We start from the raw sequence: 17024 nt of genomic DNA on the forward strand, positions 1-17024 counted from the left end.
TCTCTCACCCTGAACAGATCCATCTGAATAGATTTTCCTGTGAATAGGGTACAACTTCGAAATCTGTTCAGCCAGAATAGTCTGAATCTCATAATTGGGAATTCGGTTTTTATTTATTGGAATAAGTTCCGCTTGACAAATAGGTGGACTCATTTCCCACGGTGGAGTGTTAATAAAGGGATGCGCATGAGGGAGACACTGACTCGAATCAGGGGCCTCCAATTAAAACTGATTTTGAGGCGAATGGCAATTGGAGTAAGCTGCCTTTAAAGCAAATATATGATTATATACAACATGCTTACTTCCATATGCTTGAATTCGTGAGAAGTATTTCTTCCTTTGACTGGATGCTCTTTCACTTAGGAAAACCAAACCTGACGGTTGTTTTAATTTAGATAGAGGAGTATGCCTGTGCAGACCCAGAACAATTCGAATAGCTGAATTTCGTAAAGATTCCAGGGTTTTAAATGCAGATGATGAACGAATTGAGAAGAATTGGATACCATATTCTAGATTAGATCTATCCTCTAAGATCCAAACAGATTTTAAAATACAGCATCAATTAGTCCGGATGAATTTACTAAAAATAAACCAAATGAACTATTTCCTTTTTGGAAAACTCCTTGTAGGATTTTATTCAATATTATTATTCATTTTAGCATAATTCTTTCCTTCTTAGGCTTTAAATTAGGTTTTCGCTTTCTGTTTGTTCCGGGGGGTTGCTATTGATTTTGATTATATGTAAGAATTTATGGAAAATTCTATTACAGGGGAATTTTTAACCAGAAATGATTTCGCGCCGAAATAATGTAAAATTTGTGTACCATATGACATTTGTCCCAGGTTCAAATATTTTGCCAAAAAAATATTTTAAGAGAAAAAATGGTTTTGACTAAGGACCTCAGCCTTCCTAGGGAAGAGGAGTTAACAATCCCAGAAGTTAACATATCATATCCGTACTTAAGGGCTGCTGGATTCCACTTAGGAAAGTTTTGTGAGAATGCTAATAATGTAAGTTTTGATGTTGTGCTATGCCTGTTCAGGTTTTCTAACTAGGTCTAACATTTGGGTAAAATTAGAGTTTTGGGGCTTTGGTAAACATTGGAGCATGTATGATGTATCTCTCGTCAGTGTAAGACCTCCAGTGCCTAATGTTGGACAATTACCTTGATTAAAATGTAGGCTATCCTGAACATAGATGGAATATCACCAGATGGCTAATTTGACAGTGTATATATATACAAATCTTTAAATTAGCCAACTGGCCAACCAGTATTTTAAGCCTAGAAGTCCAGCTGGACAAAAGGAGACATATTAAGAAAACAATTCTTATTCCATAATATGTAGAATAGCCTAAACCTAGTTAACACATTTTGCAGGGGAGAGCCTTTATCATCACTTCTTTCATTGTTTTTCCAGTTTTATTTTCTAAGAAATTCATGAATTTCCTAGAGCTATATATTCACAGAATATATACCCCCACCCCCCTAATGTGTAAATATATACCTAGAATTGCATCCTCAATCTAAATAAAACATCCATTTGCATCAAAAATTAACTTTATTCCCATTTTAGCCATGTGGTGGATGTCCAACATAGACAGCAGGCTCTGGTAACACTGTAGGAGGGGATACCACCAGATGGCTAATTTGACAGTGTATGTATATACAAATCTTTAAATTAGCCAACCAGTATTTTAAGCCTAGGAGTCCAGCTGGACATAAGGAAGCATGTTAAGAAAACAATTTTTACTCCATAATATGCAGAATAATCCTAGTTAACATATTTTGTAGGGCGAGAGCCTTTATCTTCACTTCTTTCCTTGCTTTTCTAGTTTTTCTAAATATATTCACAGAATATATACCCCCACCCCCCTAATGTGTAAATATATACCTAGAATTGCATCCTCAATATAAATATAACATCCATTTGCATCACAAATGAACTTTACTCCCATATTAAAAAAAAAACATTCCAAAAAATAAGTTTTTCAAAGAAAAGTAAAGGCCATTTTAAACTTAACCTCAGCAGATACAAATACCTGTTAAAATTTAAACTCAAAACAACCAGAAATTACTATTAAAGAATAAATTAAACCCAAAACAAACATAAATTAGATAGGCTAAACATTTATAGCAAAAAACATACAAAAGGGACTAATATAGGCTAAATGAATAAATGAATCTTAAAGCAAGTAATGCTTAGATTGAATATGAAATTCTAGCTTAAAATGAAAACAAATATTTTACTATTAAAGTATAAACGAAACTTAAAACGAACAGAAATTAAATAAACAATCAATGCAAACAAAACATACAATATATATTAATGTAAATGAATAAATAAATTTTAAAACGAGTGAAACTTAAATTGAATATGCAAATCAAGTTTGAATCGAATAAAAACAACTACAATCAAGAGTTTGGGTATCGTCTCACTGCAGAAGCCTAAAACCTACTGCGTCATTGGTGCTTTACTGAAAACAATTCTTTGGAATATTTCCACTTTTCTAACTTTAAAAAATCAAAAGTTAATTAAGCTTTTAGGGAATAAATATCAGCATATGTATATTAAATTGACAATGCACATTTTTTTTCAGTATACTCATTTGAATTTTTTTCAGTAAAGTATAAATTATATTCTGGCTTTTAGAAAGCATAGGGGTTTTGAACCCTACTCACATTAATTTATGCTTGTTACTCTAATATTTATTTTAATTTTTGTTTGTTTTGGGTGTCATTTATTTATTGATACTGATTTGGGGTAGTTGTATGCTTGGTAGATTATATGATAGACTGGACGCCAGGTGTTGAAAATGTGAACCATACCACAACAAAATGGGGCTGCTATGAGAATTAGCCTACCCTCCACCCCCTAAACTGACCATGCGGATTCAAAAATACCAATGGCACTTGCTTGTGAGTGGTGGAACACTCTGAAACTTGACATTTTATTATATTTTGGTGTTTTATGCAAGAAAATACATGATCCACAAAGTTTGAGGTGCAGTTTTCCACTCAAATAGAAATGCCTAGAAGCCATAGAATGTTTTCATAACAAACTAACACAATTAGTTAAAAAAAACGGCACAGTTAAAAAAAAACGGCAAAACTTTATGAGTCTTGAACAGTCTTGGAAAGTATAAACAAAATCAAATTGAATATTAGATATATAATGATATTAATTGTTGAAAGATCAATCAGTTCAAGTTTTTTTTTTTCACTGTAATTTTTATTTTCATTTTCAATGCTGTAAGAACTCGAAAATAATAAACTTGTAATATGTGAGTAATTTATTTTCAATGAAGCACCAATGACGCAGAAGGCTTTAGGTTTTTACAGTTAAAGAAGGGGGCAGTGTCCAAGTTTTGCTTGTAGTGAAACTATATTTGTCTTGGCCAATCTTGAAAAGAAATAATAAATTAAACTGCATATTTGATGCATAATGGTATTAATTGCTAAAAGCTCATCAGTTCAAAATTTTACTGTAATTTTAATATTTATTTTCAATATTAAGTACAAAAGAAAACATTTGTAATATAATTCGTTTTCAGTAAAGCGCCAATAATGCAGTAGGTTTTAGGCTTCTTTAGTGAGACAATGCCCAAACTCTTGTTTGTAGTTATTTTTATTTGATTCAAACTTGATTTGCATATTCAATTTAAGTTTCACTCGTTTTAAAATTTATTTATTCATTTACATTAATATATATTGTATGTTTTGTTTGCATTGATTGTTTATTTAATTTCTGTTTGTTTTAAGTTTCATTTATACTTTAATAGCAAAATATTTGTTTCCGTTTTAAGCTAGAATTTCATATTCAATCCAAGCATTACTCACTTTAAGATCTATTTATTCATTTATATTATTAGTTGTTGTATGTTTTTTCCTATGATGGTTTATTTAATTTCTATTCGTTTTGGGTTTCATTTATTCTTTAATAGTAATTTCTGGTTGTTTTGAGTTTGAATTTTAACTGGTATTTGTATCTGCTGAGGTTAAGTTTAAAATTACCTTTACTTTTCTTTGAAAAACTTATTTTTTGGAAAGTTTTTTTAAATTAATTTTTGTTCATTTTTGATTGCAAAAAGTTTCAAGTTTTTTCGGCAATTGGGGGGGGGGGTCCTTACTGTCCGATTATTCTTTACTTTAAAAAACGGATCTAGAACTTTCAATTTAAATCGATGAGGCTTTTATCAAAGTCTATATGATTACCTCTTTGATAAAAACCTTATATATGAACAATAGACAGCTTGCATAACTTGTGGACAGCAATTGACAACAATGAATGGATTGAAAAAATAGCTCAAATAAGGGGGTTTAGACCATTTCACTTGCTGACACAAAGGGATCACGGCTGTTTGGAATTGACCTTAATAGGAATTTGTGTGCCAAAGCAATTTTGCATCTATCACAGAGTATGTATTTTAACCTAATAATTCGATAATTATAATAGATTTCCTATGTGTTCTTCCCATACAGCGTGGAGGAGGGAGAGGGGCTAGTTGCCCTTCAATCTCTTTTGACTCTTAAAAAGTGAACAAGAACTTTCAATTTCCAATCAAACGAGCCCTCTCTAAGGTTTATACAAGCATCCTTCCATAAGAAATAATATGAAGGATCCAGAGAATCCTTAAATTACAACCCTTGCCCTGAGGGCTTTGGGGGAGTTGTAATCCTCAAAGACCTAATTTCCAGAACTTAAAACTACGTTTAACAAAATGGCTGTCTTAAAATTTTGATTGGATGTGTTTGGGGAAAAGTTGGGCGTGAGAGGGGGGTTAGTTGCCCTCAAATCACTTTCGACTATTACAAAGGGCACTAGCCCTCGGAATTTCCAATCAAGTGAGCCTTTTTTGAAGTTTCTACAACACTGCCTTCTATAAAAACCTTATATGCCCCCAGGGCATTACTTAAAATCCTTGCCCTAAGGGTTGTGGGGGATTGTCCTCCTCAAAAACATATTTTCTATCTGGAAATCAACTACGCTGAACAAAATGACTATCTTAAAAGTTTGATTGAATGTGTTTGGGGAAATGATGGGTGTAGGGGGGGGGCTAGTTCCCCTCCAATCACTTTTGACTATTAAAAAGGGCACTATCCCTTTGAATTTCCAATCGAATGAACCTTTTTTGAAGTTTCTACGACATCGCCTTCTATAAAAACCTTATATGCCCCCAGGGCATATCTTAAAACCCGTGCCCTGAAGGTTCGGGAGGAGAGTCCTCGTCAAAAACCTATATTTTATCAGGAATTCAACTAAACTGAACAATATTTCTAACACAGACCTGTTAGGGGTGGGGGTTTATCAAAGTATGGGCGTAGGGGGGGGGGGCTCGCGGGCCATTCAACAATTTAGAATATAGCACAGGGATCTATCCCATTAAAGAAAAAACAAAATTAGTTGTTTTTCCGTTTTCATGAAAAAACCTTTTATAAAAAACCATATATGCTCCCAGGGAATAATTTAAAACCTTTGACTTGGAGGTTTTGGGGGAGTGTCCTCCTTAAAAATTTATTTTCAATCTGAAAAACAACTACGCTGAACAAAAATAGCTATCTCAAAATTTTGATTGGATGTGTTTAGGGGAATGATGGGTTTAGGGAGGAGGGGGCTAATTGCCCTCAAATCACTTTCGACTATTAAAAAGGGCACTATCCCTTTTAATTTCCAATTGAATGAACCTTTTTGAAGGTTCTACGACAACACTCTCTAAAAAAACTTATATGCCCCTAGGGTATATCTTAAAACCGTTGCCCTGAAGGTTCTGGGGAGTGTCCTCCTCAAAAACATATTTTCTATCTGGAAATCAACTACGCTGAGCAAAATGGCTATCTCAAAATTTTGAGTGGATGTGTTTGGGGAACTAATGGGCGTGGGGGGGGGCTAGTTGCCCTCCAATCATTTTTGACTATTAAAAATGGCACTAGCCCTTTAATTTCCAATCGAATGAGCCTGTTTTGAAGTTTTGTATGACAAGGCCTTCTATAAAAACCTTATATGCCCCCAGGGCATAACTTAAAACCCTTGCCCTGAGGGTAGTGGGGGGGTGACCTCCTCAAAAATATTTTTTCTATCTGGAAATCAACTATGCTGAACAAAATGGCGATCTGAAAATTTTGATTGGATGTGTTTGGGGAAATGATGGGCGTGGGGGGGGGGGAAGGGGCTAGTTACACTCCAATCACTTTCGACTATTAAAAAGAGCACTAGCCCTTTAATTTCCAGTCGAATGAGCATGTTTTGAAGTTTCTACGACAACACCTTCTATAAAAACCTTATATGTCCCCAGGGCATAACTTAAAACCCTTGCCCTGAGGGTTGTGGGGGAGTGTCATCCTCGAAAATATTTTTTCTATCAGGGAATCAACTACGCTGAACAAAATGGCTATCTCAAAATTTTGAAGGGATGTGTTGGGGGGACGGAGGGGCATGGGGGGGGGCGAGATGCCCTCCAATCATTTTGGACAATTAAAAAGGCCAATAGCCATTTAATATCCAATCGAATGCGCCTGCTTTGAAGTTACTACGAAAACGCCTTCTATAAAAACCTTATATGTCCCCAGGGCATAACTTAAAACCCTTGCCCTGAGGGTTTTGGGGGAGTTTCCTCCTCAAAAATATATTTTCTATCTGGAAATCAACTACGCTGAACAAAAATAGCTATCTCAAAATTTTGATTGGATGTGTTTAGGGGAATGGTGGGCGTAGGGAGGGGGGGCTAGTTGCCCTCCAATCACTTTTGACTATTAAAAAGGGCACTATCCCTTTGAATTTCCAATCAAATGAACCTTTTTTGAAGTTTCTATGACAACGCCTTCTATAAAGGGGCATATCTTAAAACCCTTGCCCTGAAGGTTCTGGGGAGTGTCCTCCTCAAAAACATATTTTCTATCTGGAAATCAACCACGCTGAACAAAATGACTATATCAAAATGTTTATTTGATGTGTTTGGGGAAATGATGGGCGTGGGAGGGGTGCTTGTTGCACTCCAATCACTTTCGACTATTAAAAAGGGCAGTAGTCCTTTAATTTCCAATCAAATGAGCCTGTTTTGAAGTTTTGTATGACAACGCCTTCTATAAAAACCTTATATGCCCCCAGGGCATAACTTAAAACCCTTGCCCTGAGGGTTGTGGGGGGGTGACCTCCTCAAAAATATTTTTTCTATCTGGAAATCAACTATGCTGAACAAAATGGCGATCTGAAAATTTTGATTGGATGTGTTTGGGGAAATGATGGGCGTGGAAGGGGGAAGGGGCTAGTTACACTCCAATGACTTTCAACTATTAAAAAGAGCACTAGCCTTTTAATTTCCAGTCGAATGAGCATGTTTTGAATTTTCTACGACAACGCCTTCTATAAAAACCTTATATGCCCCAAGGGCATAACTTAAAACCCTTGCCCTGAGGGTTGTGGGGGAGTACCCTCCTCAAAAATATATTTTCTATATGGGAATCAACTACGCTGAACAAAATGGCTATCTCAAAATTTGGATGGGATGGGTTGGGGGGACGGATGGGCATGGGGGGGCGAGTTGCCCTCCAAACATTTTGGACTATTAAAAAGGGTTCGGGTACATTCAGGTCATAACGACGTTTTCTTTAGGCAAGTGACGATGTGCACGCCTTCTTTAAATACCTTTCATACGCCCAGTGCATAAAATGAAATACTTACCCTGAGGGTAGTTGAGGAGTGTCCACCTCCAACCCAAGTTTTCTATTTGAAAATCAATTACGCTGAACAAAAATAGCTATCTCAAAATTTTGATTGGATGTGTTTGGGGGAATGATGGGCGTAGGGAGGAGGGGATTAATTACCCTTCAATCACTTTTGACTATTAAAAAGGGCACTATCCCTTTGAATTTCCAATCGAATGAACCTTTTTTGAAATTTTCTACTGAAATTCACTCTATAAAACCTTGTATGCCCCCAGAACATATCTTAAAACCCTTGCCCTGAAGGTTTTGGGGGGCGTCCTCCTCAAAAACATATTTTCTATCTGGAAATCAACTATGCTGAACAAAATGGCTATCTCAGAATTTTGATTGGATGTGTTAGGGGAAATGATGGGCGTGGGGGGGTTAGTTGCACTCCAATCACTTTTGACTATTAAAAAGGGCACTAGCCCTTTAATTTCCAATCGAATGAGCCTGTTTTGAAGTTTCTATGACAACGCCTTCTATTAAAAAAACCTTATATGCCCCCAGGGCATAACTTAAAACCCTTGCCCTGAGGGTAGTGGGGGAGTATCCTCCTCAAAAATATATTTTCTATCTGGGAATCAACTATGCTGAACAAAATGGCTATCTCGAAATTTTGATTGGATGTGTTTGGGGGAATGATGGTCGTGTGGGGGGGGGGGTCTAGTTGCCCCCCAATCATTTTGAACTATTAAAAAGGGCACTAGCCCTTTAATTTCTAATCGAAGGAGCCTGATTTGAAGTTTCTACGACAACGCCTTCTATAAAAACCTTACATGCCGCCAGGGCATGACTTAAAACCCTTGCCCTGAGGGCAGTGGGGGAGTGTCCTCCTCAAAAATATTTTTTGTATCTAGAAATCAACTATGCTGAACAAAATGGCTAAAAATTTTGATTGGATGTCTTTGGGGAAATGATGGGCGTGGGGGGGGGGGGGGCTAGTTACACTCCAATCACTTTCAACTATTAAAAAGGGCGCTAGCTCTTTAATTTCCAATTGAATGAGCCTTCTTTGAAGCTTCTACGACAACGCCTTCTATAAAAACCTTATATGCCCCCAGGGCATAACTTAAAACCCTTGCCCTGAGGGTTGTGGGGTGGTGTCCTCCTCAAAAATATATTTTCTATCTGGATAGCAACTACGCTGAACAAAATAGCTATCTAAAAATTTTTATTAGATGTGTTTGGGGGAATGATGGGCATGGGGGGGGGGGGGGAGGCGAGTTGCCCTCCAATCATTTTTGACTATTAAAAAGGGTACTAGAACTCTCGATTTCCAATCGAATGAGCCCCCTTTGAAGTTTCTACAATGATCCCTTCCATATGAAGTGCCTCTGGGAAAAAAAATAATAATAAATAATAATAAAACATTGGAGCCGTATGGCCTTTACTATAGGCAACGCTACAGCGTTGCCTCTGATTAGCCATATGGTGGATGTCCATATATTTGCACATTAGGGGGGGGGGCAAATTTTATTTCTGATGTAAATGGGAGGTAAGTTTAAACTTTACCCTTATCCCCCTAATGTGCAAATATATACCCTGAATTGGTATATAGGGGTGGGGGTAAAATTCATTTCCGACAAAAATGATTATTATATTTGGAAAGAGCATAAAAAAGGCATCGAGTGGTATATTCACTTTATTCATAAGTCAATAATATGATTTGGTAAAAATTTACCTGAATTTCTAGGTGGCACTATAACTTAGCTAAGAGGAAAGTGAAAACATCATTTGATGTCTTTTTTATGCTCTTCCATAATTCAATAGGCTAATTGCTTCTGTTGCAAATTACATCTTGAGCCCTTAAAGGGGCCCCAAAGGTATTTCATTTTTATAACCACACAAGGAAGTTATCAACAGTAGTTGAGTTATTGAAAAGTGGTTAAAAACATATCAATAGTTTATAAATAATTTGTTCAAGAGTGATATATTCCTAAATTACTTATTTATAACAAATCAAATCTTGTTTATTAGACAACTCAAATATAAACCATTTTCCTACTGTTTCAAGTTTTTCAAATGTCATCAACAAAATTAGTGCTGAATTTTGCAATTTAAAACTTTGCTGTCAACAATTCAGGGTAGGCTATATTCCAATTCAGGATATATATTTACACATTAGGGGTGGGAGGGGGGATGTAAAGTTCATGGTAAATTTGCAGTATGCCATATAATTTAGCTAGGATGAAAGTGAAAACATCATTTGATGCTTTTTTATGCTCTTTTATATAAAATACCTTCAGGGCCCTTTTAAGGACTCAAGATGCAATCTGCAACAGAAGCAATTATTGAATTATGAAAAGCATAAAAAAGGCATCAAATGATGTTTTCACTTTCATCCTAGCTAAATTATAGTGCCAGCTAGAAATTTACTGGAAACATCTTAATAAATAAAATAAAAGTAGTGCCATTAGATTTTTTATTTTATGTTTTGTTCAATAGCTTATAATATTTGCTACTCTGACAATGCACTCAATCCCCCTGATGGTCCTATATATAGTCTGAACAATATTTTTCTCCATTAATTTAATCTGTTCATTTGTCATAAAGTCCTTTTTTAGATCTGTCATTCCCCAGAGTCAGTTCCCCAGCTTGTCTTTGACCTAAGTACATAATTAACCAAAATAATCATCAGAAGAATTTGAAAGAATTTACTATGGGGCAGGTTCCCAGACCTTGGTTTGCGCCCCCCCCCCCAGCTGAAATTTAGTTTCTTACAAAATCTTGTCAAAACTAAGATAAACCTGCATAATTCAAGCATGAACAAAAACAGATCAGTTTCTTTTATTACAAATTTACCTTTGTAATACTATAAAGCACCTTTATAGTTCCTTTATGGTGCCAAATGGCCTATTTTTTCATTTTTACTGTCATTCTCAGTTGATTTTGGAAAATTGGCTCCAACTTTGCCCCCCCCCCCGGCCCCCCAAGATTTTGATGAAATTATGCCACTGACAATAGCATTGCCTAAGTAAAGACCAAGAAACAATGTATTCCTTCTTTCTTTTTTCACCAAGGCACTTTGTGTAGAAGAATTTGTTGCAAAATCCTCAGAAGAGGCTCATTCAATTGGAAATTGAATAGTTCTAGTTTTCTTTTCAAGACTCAAAAATGATGCTTTAAGTTTTTCAACTTGACCCCTGGTAACATATAATATTTTTTATCATGAAATCTTTGGTTTGAGCATGTTTAATCTTTGGTGTCCAAAAAGACTAAGGCTATTCAGGTGAGGCTTTCAGAGAATGTTAAGAGGGTGTTGAAAGATACTATGTGTATTCTGGTTGTCAAAAGGGCTTAGGGCATTAATTTTGAACGTTCATATAATGTTGAGGGGGATAATCAATAGCAATATGTGCCCACTACTACAAGTACTACCACTACTACTGCTGCTGCAGCAACTACCATGTCTATTATTACTGCTACTAAGACTAGGGATATTAAGGTAAAAATCCCAGGACATGTTGAGGAGGAAGTTGAACTAAATCAAAATATACTACATCCATATATACTGTTAAAACAGGATATCATTAATATCTTATGAACAGCTTAGTGTATTAAGCTTAAACTTCCATGGCATGATGAGAGAGAGGTTTAACTGAACAAAAGGCATTATGTGCATGCTACTACTATTACTACTTGGAATTCAGTTCCCAACTTTTTGGGAGTGTTTTTTCCTTTTTCAAAAATCTGACAAATTGTCTTAGGCTCCTGGCTTTTGGGGGAAAACATTAAACTCAATAAGTTGTACATATTTTGAATCAGCAGAAAAAGCCAATTCTGTTGATGAATCCTTTTTTTTTCCAAAATTGCAGATATTTTTTTTAGAGTTTTGGTTACTATTGGGCTGAGTCACTGCTTACTTACAGTTCATTACCTCCAACTGTTTGATATAAGTTTGACAGAATAAATACACATATAACAAGAATTTTTCAGATTTATAAGTATTTTTTTTTGTGAATCATTATGAAGTGGAAAAAAAATGTCACAGAGTAATAGACTGTAAGGGTCAATATAGGAATATTAATCTACATATTAGTGATGAGAGGAGGAATAAGAATTGGTGTAGAAAATCAATACTAATACAACTATTTCTTCTATTATTCTTACTGTTCCAACTACTACTGCTGAGGCTAAAGGTATGAAGGTGAAAATTTCAGGAAATATTGAAGTGAAAGCTGAATGAAATCAAAATACTCTATGTGCATACAGGTTGTCCAAAGGGCATATTAGTAATATATTGGGAACAGATCACAGAATTAAGCTGGAGCTTCCAGGATATGATTATAGGGATGTTCAACTGACTGAAAGGCAATAACTTTATGCTGCAACTGCTGCTAGTACTGCTTCTTCTACTGTCACTACTTACTAGTAATGCTACTACTACTATTACCACTAAAGCTAAGGGTTTGAATGTTAAAATTTCAAACAATATTGAGGGGAAAGTGGAAAAAAACTGTGCATGCAGGCTGTCAAAAAGGCATATCAACAATATCTTAGGAACAGCTTGGAGTATTAAGTGAAAAACTTCAGGGTTTGTTGGGGGTTGGGGGTGTTGAACTAACCAAAAGGCAATATTAGCATTCTACTACTTCTACTGTTACTGCTATTACTACTATAACTAAGGCTATCAAGGTAGTTATTTCAGGAATTATTGAGAGGATGTTGAAGTTAATGAAAACACATTATGTACATGCAGATTGTCACTTTCAGCATATGCTTGAGGGGATGTTGAAAAAAAAAATGAAAGGTGCTATGTGCATACTGCTACTATTATTATACAACTATTGCTACTACTGAAGCTAAGATTATTTAGGTGAATCTTTCAAGGAATCTTTAGGGGGATACTTAACTAAATCAAAATACACTATAAGCAGGTAGATAGTCAAAAGGGTGTACCAGCAATATCTCAGGCTTAGAGCATTAAGTTTAACTTTCAGGGTATGTTGAGGTGGATTTTCAACTAACCAAAAGGCACAATGTGCATGCCACTATAACTACTACTGCTGCAGCTAATGGTATTAAGATGAAACTTTTAAGCAATATTTAGGGAGAGTTTCAACTAAATCATAACACACTATGCATATGCAAGTTGTTTAAAGGGCATATAAGCAACATCTTTGTAATAGCTTAGTGTATCAACTTGAAATTTTCTGAGAATGTTGAGAAGGATGTTGAACTAGCCAAAAGGCACTATATGCTTGTTACCAACTATTGCTATTATTGTAGAAACGAACTATTGCTACTATTGCTACTTCTACTGAAGTTAAGGTATTAAGGTGAAACTTTTAGGGTAATGTTGAATTATAAAAAAAAAACACACTATGTGTATTTAGGTTGCCAAAAGGGCATATAAGTAATTTCTCCGGAACAGATTAGAGCATTAAGTTGAAACTTGCAGGGCATGTTGAACTAACCAAAAGGAACTCTATGCATGCTACTACTACTACTACTGATGCTACTTTTGCTTCTACTTTGACTGCTAATGAGGCAAAGATCATGAAGGAGAAACTTTGAGAGAATGCTTAGGGGGATGTTGAACTAAATCAAAACACATTATGTGCATGCAGGTTGTCAAAAGGATGTATCAGTAATATCCTAGGAACACCTAGGGTATTAAGTTGAAAGTCACAGGATATGTTAAGGGAGATGTTGAAATAATTGAAAGGCACAATATGCATACCACTGCTAATACTGCTATAACTAGTACTACTTATAGTATCACCAAATCTAAGGATATTAAAATGAGACTTCCAGGGAATTTTGAGGGGGATATTGAACTAAATCAAAACACACTATCTTGAGCAAGGTATTAAAAGGGCATAACAGCTATGTCCCAGGAGCAGCTTAGAGTATTAAGTTGAAGCTTTCAGTGTATATTGGGGGAGATGTTGAACCAATCAAAAGGTACTGTATGCATACTAGTACTACTTCTACTGCCACTACTACCACTTAGGCCAAGGATATTAAGAAGAAGTTTTCAGGAGTGTTTGGGGGGGGTTTGAATTAAATTGAAACACACTCTCTGTATGCAGGCTGTCAAAAGGGTGTATCAGCAATATCTTGGGAACAGCTTAGAGTATTAGGTTGAAACTTCAGGGCTTGTTGAACTAATTAAATTGCCCTATTTGCATACTAATACTACTATTACTAAGGCTAATTGTATTAATGTCAGTCTTTCAGGGACTGTTGAGGGGGATGCTGGGCTAAATGAAAACACACTATATGCATGGAGTCTATCCAAAGCGCTTATCAGCAATATCTAAAAAAATACTTAATTATTAAATTGAAGCTATCAGGGTATGAGAGGAGGATGTTGAACTAGACCAAAAAGGCACAACATGAATGCTATTTCTGCTACTATTACTAATATTACTGCTGTTACCACTACTGCTACTCCCACTGCTCCTACTATTACTTCTGCTACTGTACTATTACTAATGCTTAAGGTATTAGCAAAATTTCCAGGGAATGGTGAGGGTAAGGGCAGTGTTGAACTGATTGAAACACACTATGTGCATGCAGGTAGTCAAAAACCAATATCTTCAATATCTAAGAATGCTTAGAGTATTAAGGTGAAGCTTTCAGTGTAACTGGAGGGGGGGGGGTGGACTAAATCAAAACGCACTATATGCACACAGGTTAAAAAAGGGGTGTATTAGCAATATCCTAGGAACCCCTTAGGGCAATAAGGTAAAAATTCCAGGGCTACTGACATTACTACCAGTTTTACTGCTACTTCTACCGCTATTACTGCTGCTATTGAACTAAATCAGAATATTTTAAGTGCATCCAGGTTGTCAAAATTGCATAGGCAGCATGTCTTAGGAATGGAATATGGTATCAAGTAGAGACTTTCAGGGGTAGTTTTTGTTGCTTAAAACTAAATCAAAAGACACTATGTGTATCCTGGCTGTCAACACAACATCTCAGCAATATCTCTTGAATGACTGAGGGTATTAAGTTCAAACTTTCAGGGCTACTACTATTACTACTTCTGCTCTTACTATTGAACTAAATCGAAAGTATGTAAGTGCACCCAGGTTGTCAAAATAACATAGTATACTGTCTTAGGTAGGGTGCTAAGTTTTATTTTCATGGAAAGTTGAGGAGATTTAAAACTAAATCAAAAGATACTATGTGCATTTAGATTGTCAAAAGGGCATATAGTATTGAAAATTTTGGAAATTTGTTTTCTAAAATATAAATAGTAAGCCAAAATCTGGATTTTATGGATAAAAACCAGATTTTTATAGATTAAAATATTTTTCTCTTAACCTATGAAAAGACTATATCAACTAGAAAACAAACAGCTATTAATTTATGACAGATTTTTGACAAAATTGATTTTAAAATACTTTTCCACAAAAGATGTTATTCAAAGAGAAGTAAAGAGCTACATTAAATCAAAGGTGAACCAAAACAAAGTCAAATAATTTTTAAAAAAATGATCAGAAACTAAGAGGAATAGGGCTGATGCCCCCTTGCCTTCCATAAACCGGAACAGAATTTGCACTTTACTTAAAACAAAGTACATTTTAAGTCTGTTTACTCTTTTAGTCAATTTTAATAGATCCAAAATTATTAAGACTTTCTGGAATGAATATATTAAACTGTTAAACCATATTCATCTGTTTTGTAATCTATCATTGTGTTTTCTCTTTCCTTTTTTTGATGATATGAGAAATAAAAACCCACAGCTCAAAATAGATTGTTTTCAGTTAAATCAAACTATGTTTGGGTCCTATGATAAAGTAGACCAATTAGTTCCTGATCAGTCTAGAAAATATTGTACAGAGAACAGGTTGTTTTTCCCTGGTCAAAATGAATTATTTCTAGATATTTTAATTGTATTCTAAGTAGCCCTCTTAACATTTTTATTTTCATCTCAAGATTACAACCTTGACTGGATAATTACCATGGCTATTTGAGTGTTTATTTTCATTGATTTTTATACTTTGATGATATTTGTTCTGAGATGTCATTTCAGTTTTCTTTGTGGGAGTCAAAAGCTAAGAGCTTTTCTAAGAGGAGTGGGAAAGACGAAAGGCTCAGGAACATGAAAGGTGTTATGTTTCTTTCATCTAATTAAAGTTCTTTGTTCTAATTTAACTAGTTTGTAAAATTAATATTATTACATCTTGTTTACCATTGAATTTTATTTTGCTTGATTCTGTTTTGTTTAGTCTTAAGATTTTTTTTTTAATCAGTTTTTTTTTAGATTCTCATTATGAATTATTTTTTATGATGCTAACAATGAAGGCTTGTTGTCTGCAAATACATATACTTCTTATTTTCTGACCAATTCCAACAAAAAATTCCAGGTTTTCAATATCAGACTATCATTCAATATTCCTACTTATATTTTATTATTATTATTATTTATTGGAAAACCTGTCGTACAAAAAAAAAGGAAAAGACGCAATAAATGGAAAAAAGGAATAAAAAGAATAAATACACATAAGCTTAGCAGTGATAATAAACTTAGTGACGAACGCTGAAGCTAAGATCTAAATCAGCTCTTAGAACAAATTACAAAGACGAGAAAGAAAAACTCAATTATACACCGCACTGCAGGTACATGACATATTTTTGTTTTTAAACTCCTTAAGTACTGAACAAACATAAGCAATATGAGCATCGTTGTATCAAGCCGCAATTGGTAAAAATAATTTAACCCAAATAATCATCAGTGAATTAAAAATATACAGTAGATAATCATATCAACTAGACTAAATATGACAAGAAACGGTAAAACGATTAAACGACACTTTCATCCACTGGTCTTGAATTCAGATCACTCTCAATAAATGATTCATTTACTCCAATATCCCCTTTGTATGGATTATTTTGATGGACTTTGTTTTAAGGAGCACATGAAAGGCAATGGGAGACCACAGAATCAAATGGGGAGGAAACAATCTCATGGACTTGGATTATGCTGACGATTTAAGCATCCTAGATGAAAGTGCGATGAAAACGAATGGAGTTTTAGAGTTTTTTCGAGTTCAGGGTGTTAGCATAGGTTTGAAATTTAATATTAGTAACCCTAAGTCGCTAAGGCTAGGACTAACTGAAAATAAGAAAGTGATGTCGATTAATTAAAAGATTGATCAGGTGGGTAACTTCACTTATTGGTAGTATTATTATTAAAGATGGTGAGAGCAGTGAAGATGTTAAAAATAGAAATAGCCAAGGCTTAGGATGTTTTTTCACAGTTAAAAAAAAGTTAGGAAGAACAGGAATATAAGCCTTCAAACCAAGATTATAATCTTAGAAGCTATAGTGATGACAATAGTCAAATATGGCTCTGAAGCATGG

At 35.0% G+C, this 17024-nt stretch overlaps 1 protein-coding gene across 1 annotated transcript in view; it reads left to right on the forward strand.

The window, feature by feature from the left end:
• The first annotated feature begins 858 nt into the window (after positions 1 to 858).
• ND-19 (NADH dehydrogenase [ubiquinone] 1 alpha subcomplex subunit 8) overlaps positions 859 to 17024 on the forward strand; it is an 85735-nt gene continuing 69569 nt past the window's right edge. The window contains exon 1 of the mRNA XM_089088883.1: positions 859 to 1011. Coding sequence (XP_088945009.1) covers positions 883 to 1011 — 129 coding nt within the window. The 5' untranslated portion in view covers positions 859 to 882. The remainder of the gene's footprint in view (positions 1012 to 17024) is intronic.

This window comes from Artemia sp. Qi Xiang Cuo, chromosome 5, assembly GCF_049724085.1.
Source record: "Artemia sp. Qi Xiang Cuo chromosome 5, ASM4972408v1, whole genome shotgun sequence".
In the NCBI taxonomy this organism is placed as follows: domain Eukaryota; kingdom Metazoa; phylum Arthropoda; class Branchiopoda; order Anostraca; family Artemiidae; genus Artemia; species Artemia sp. Qi Xiang Cuo.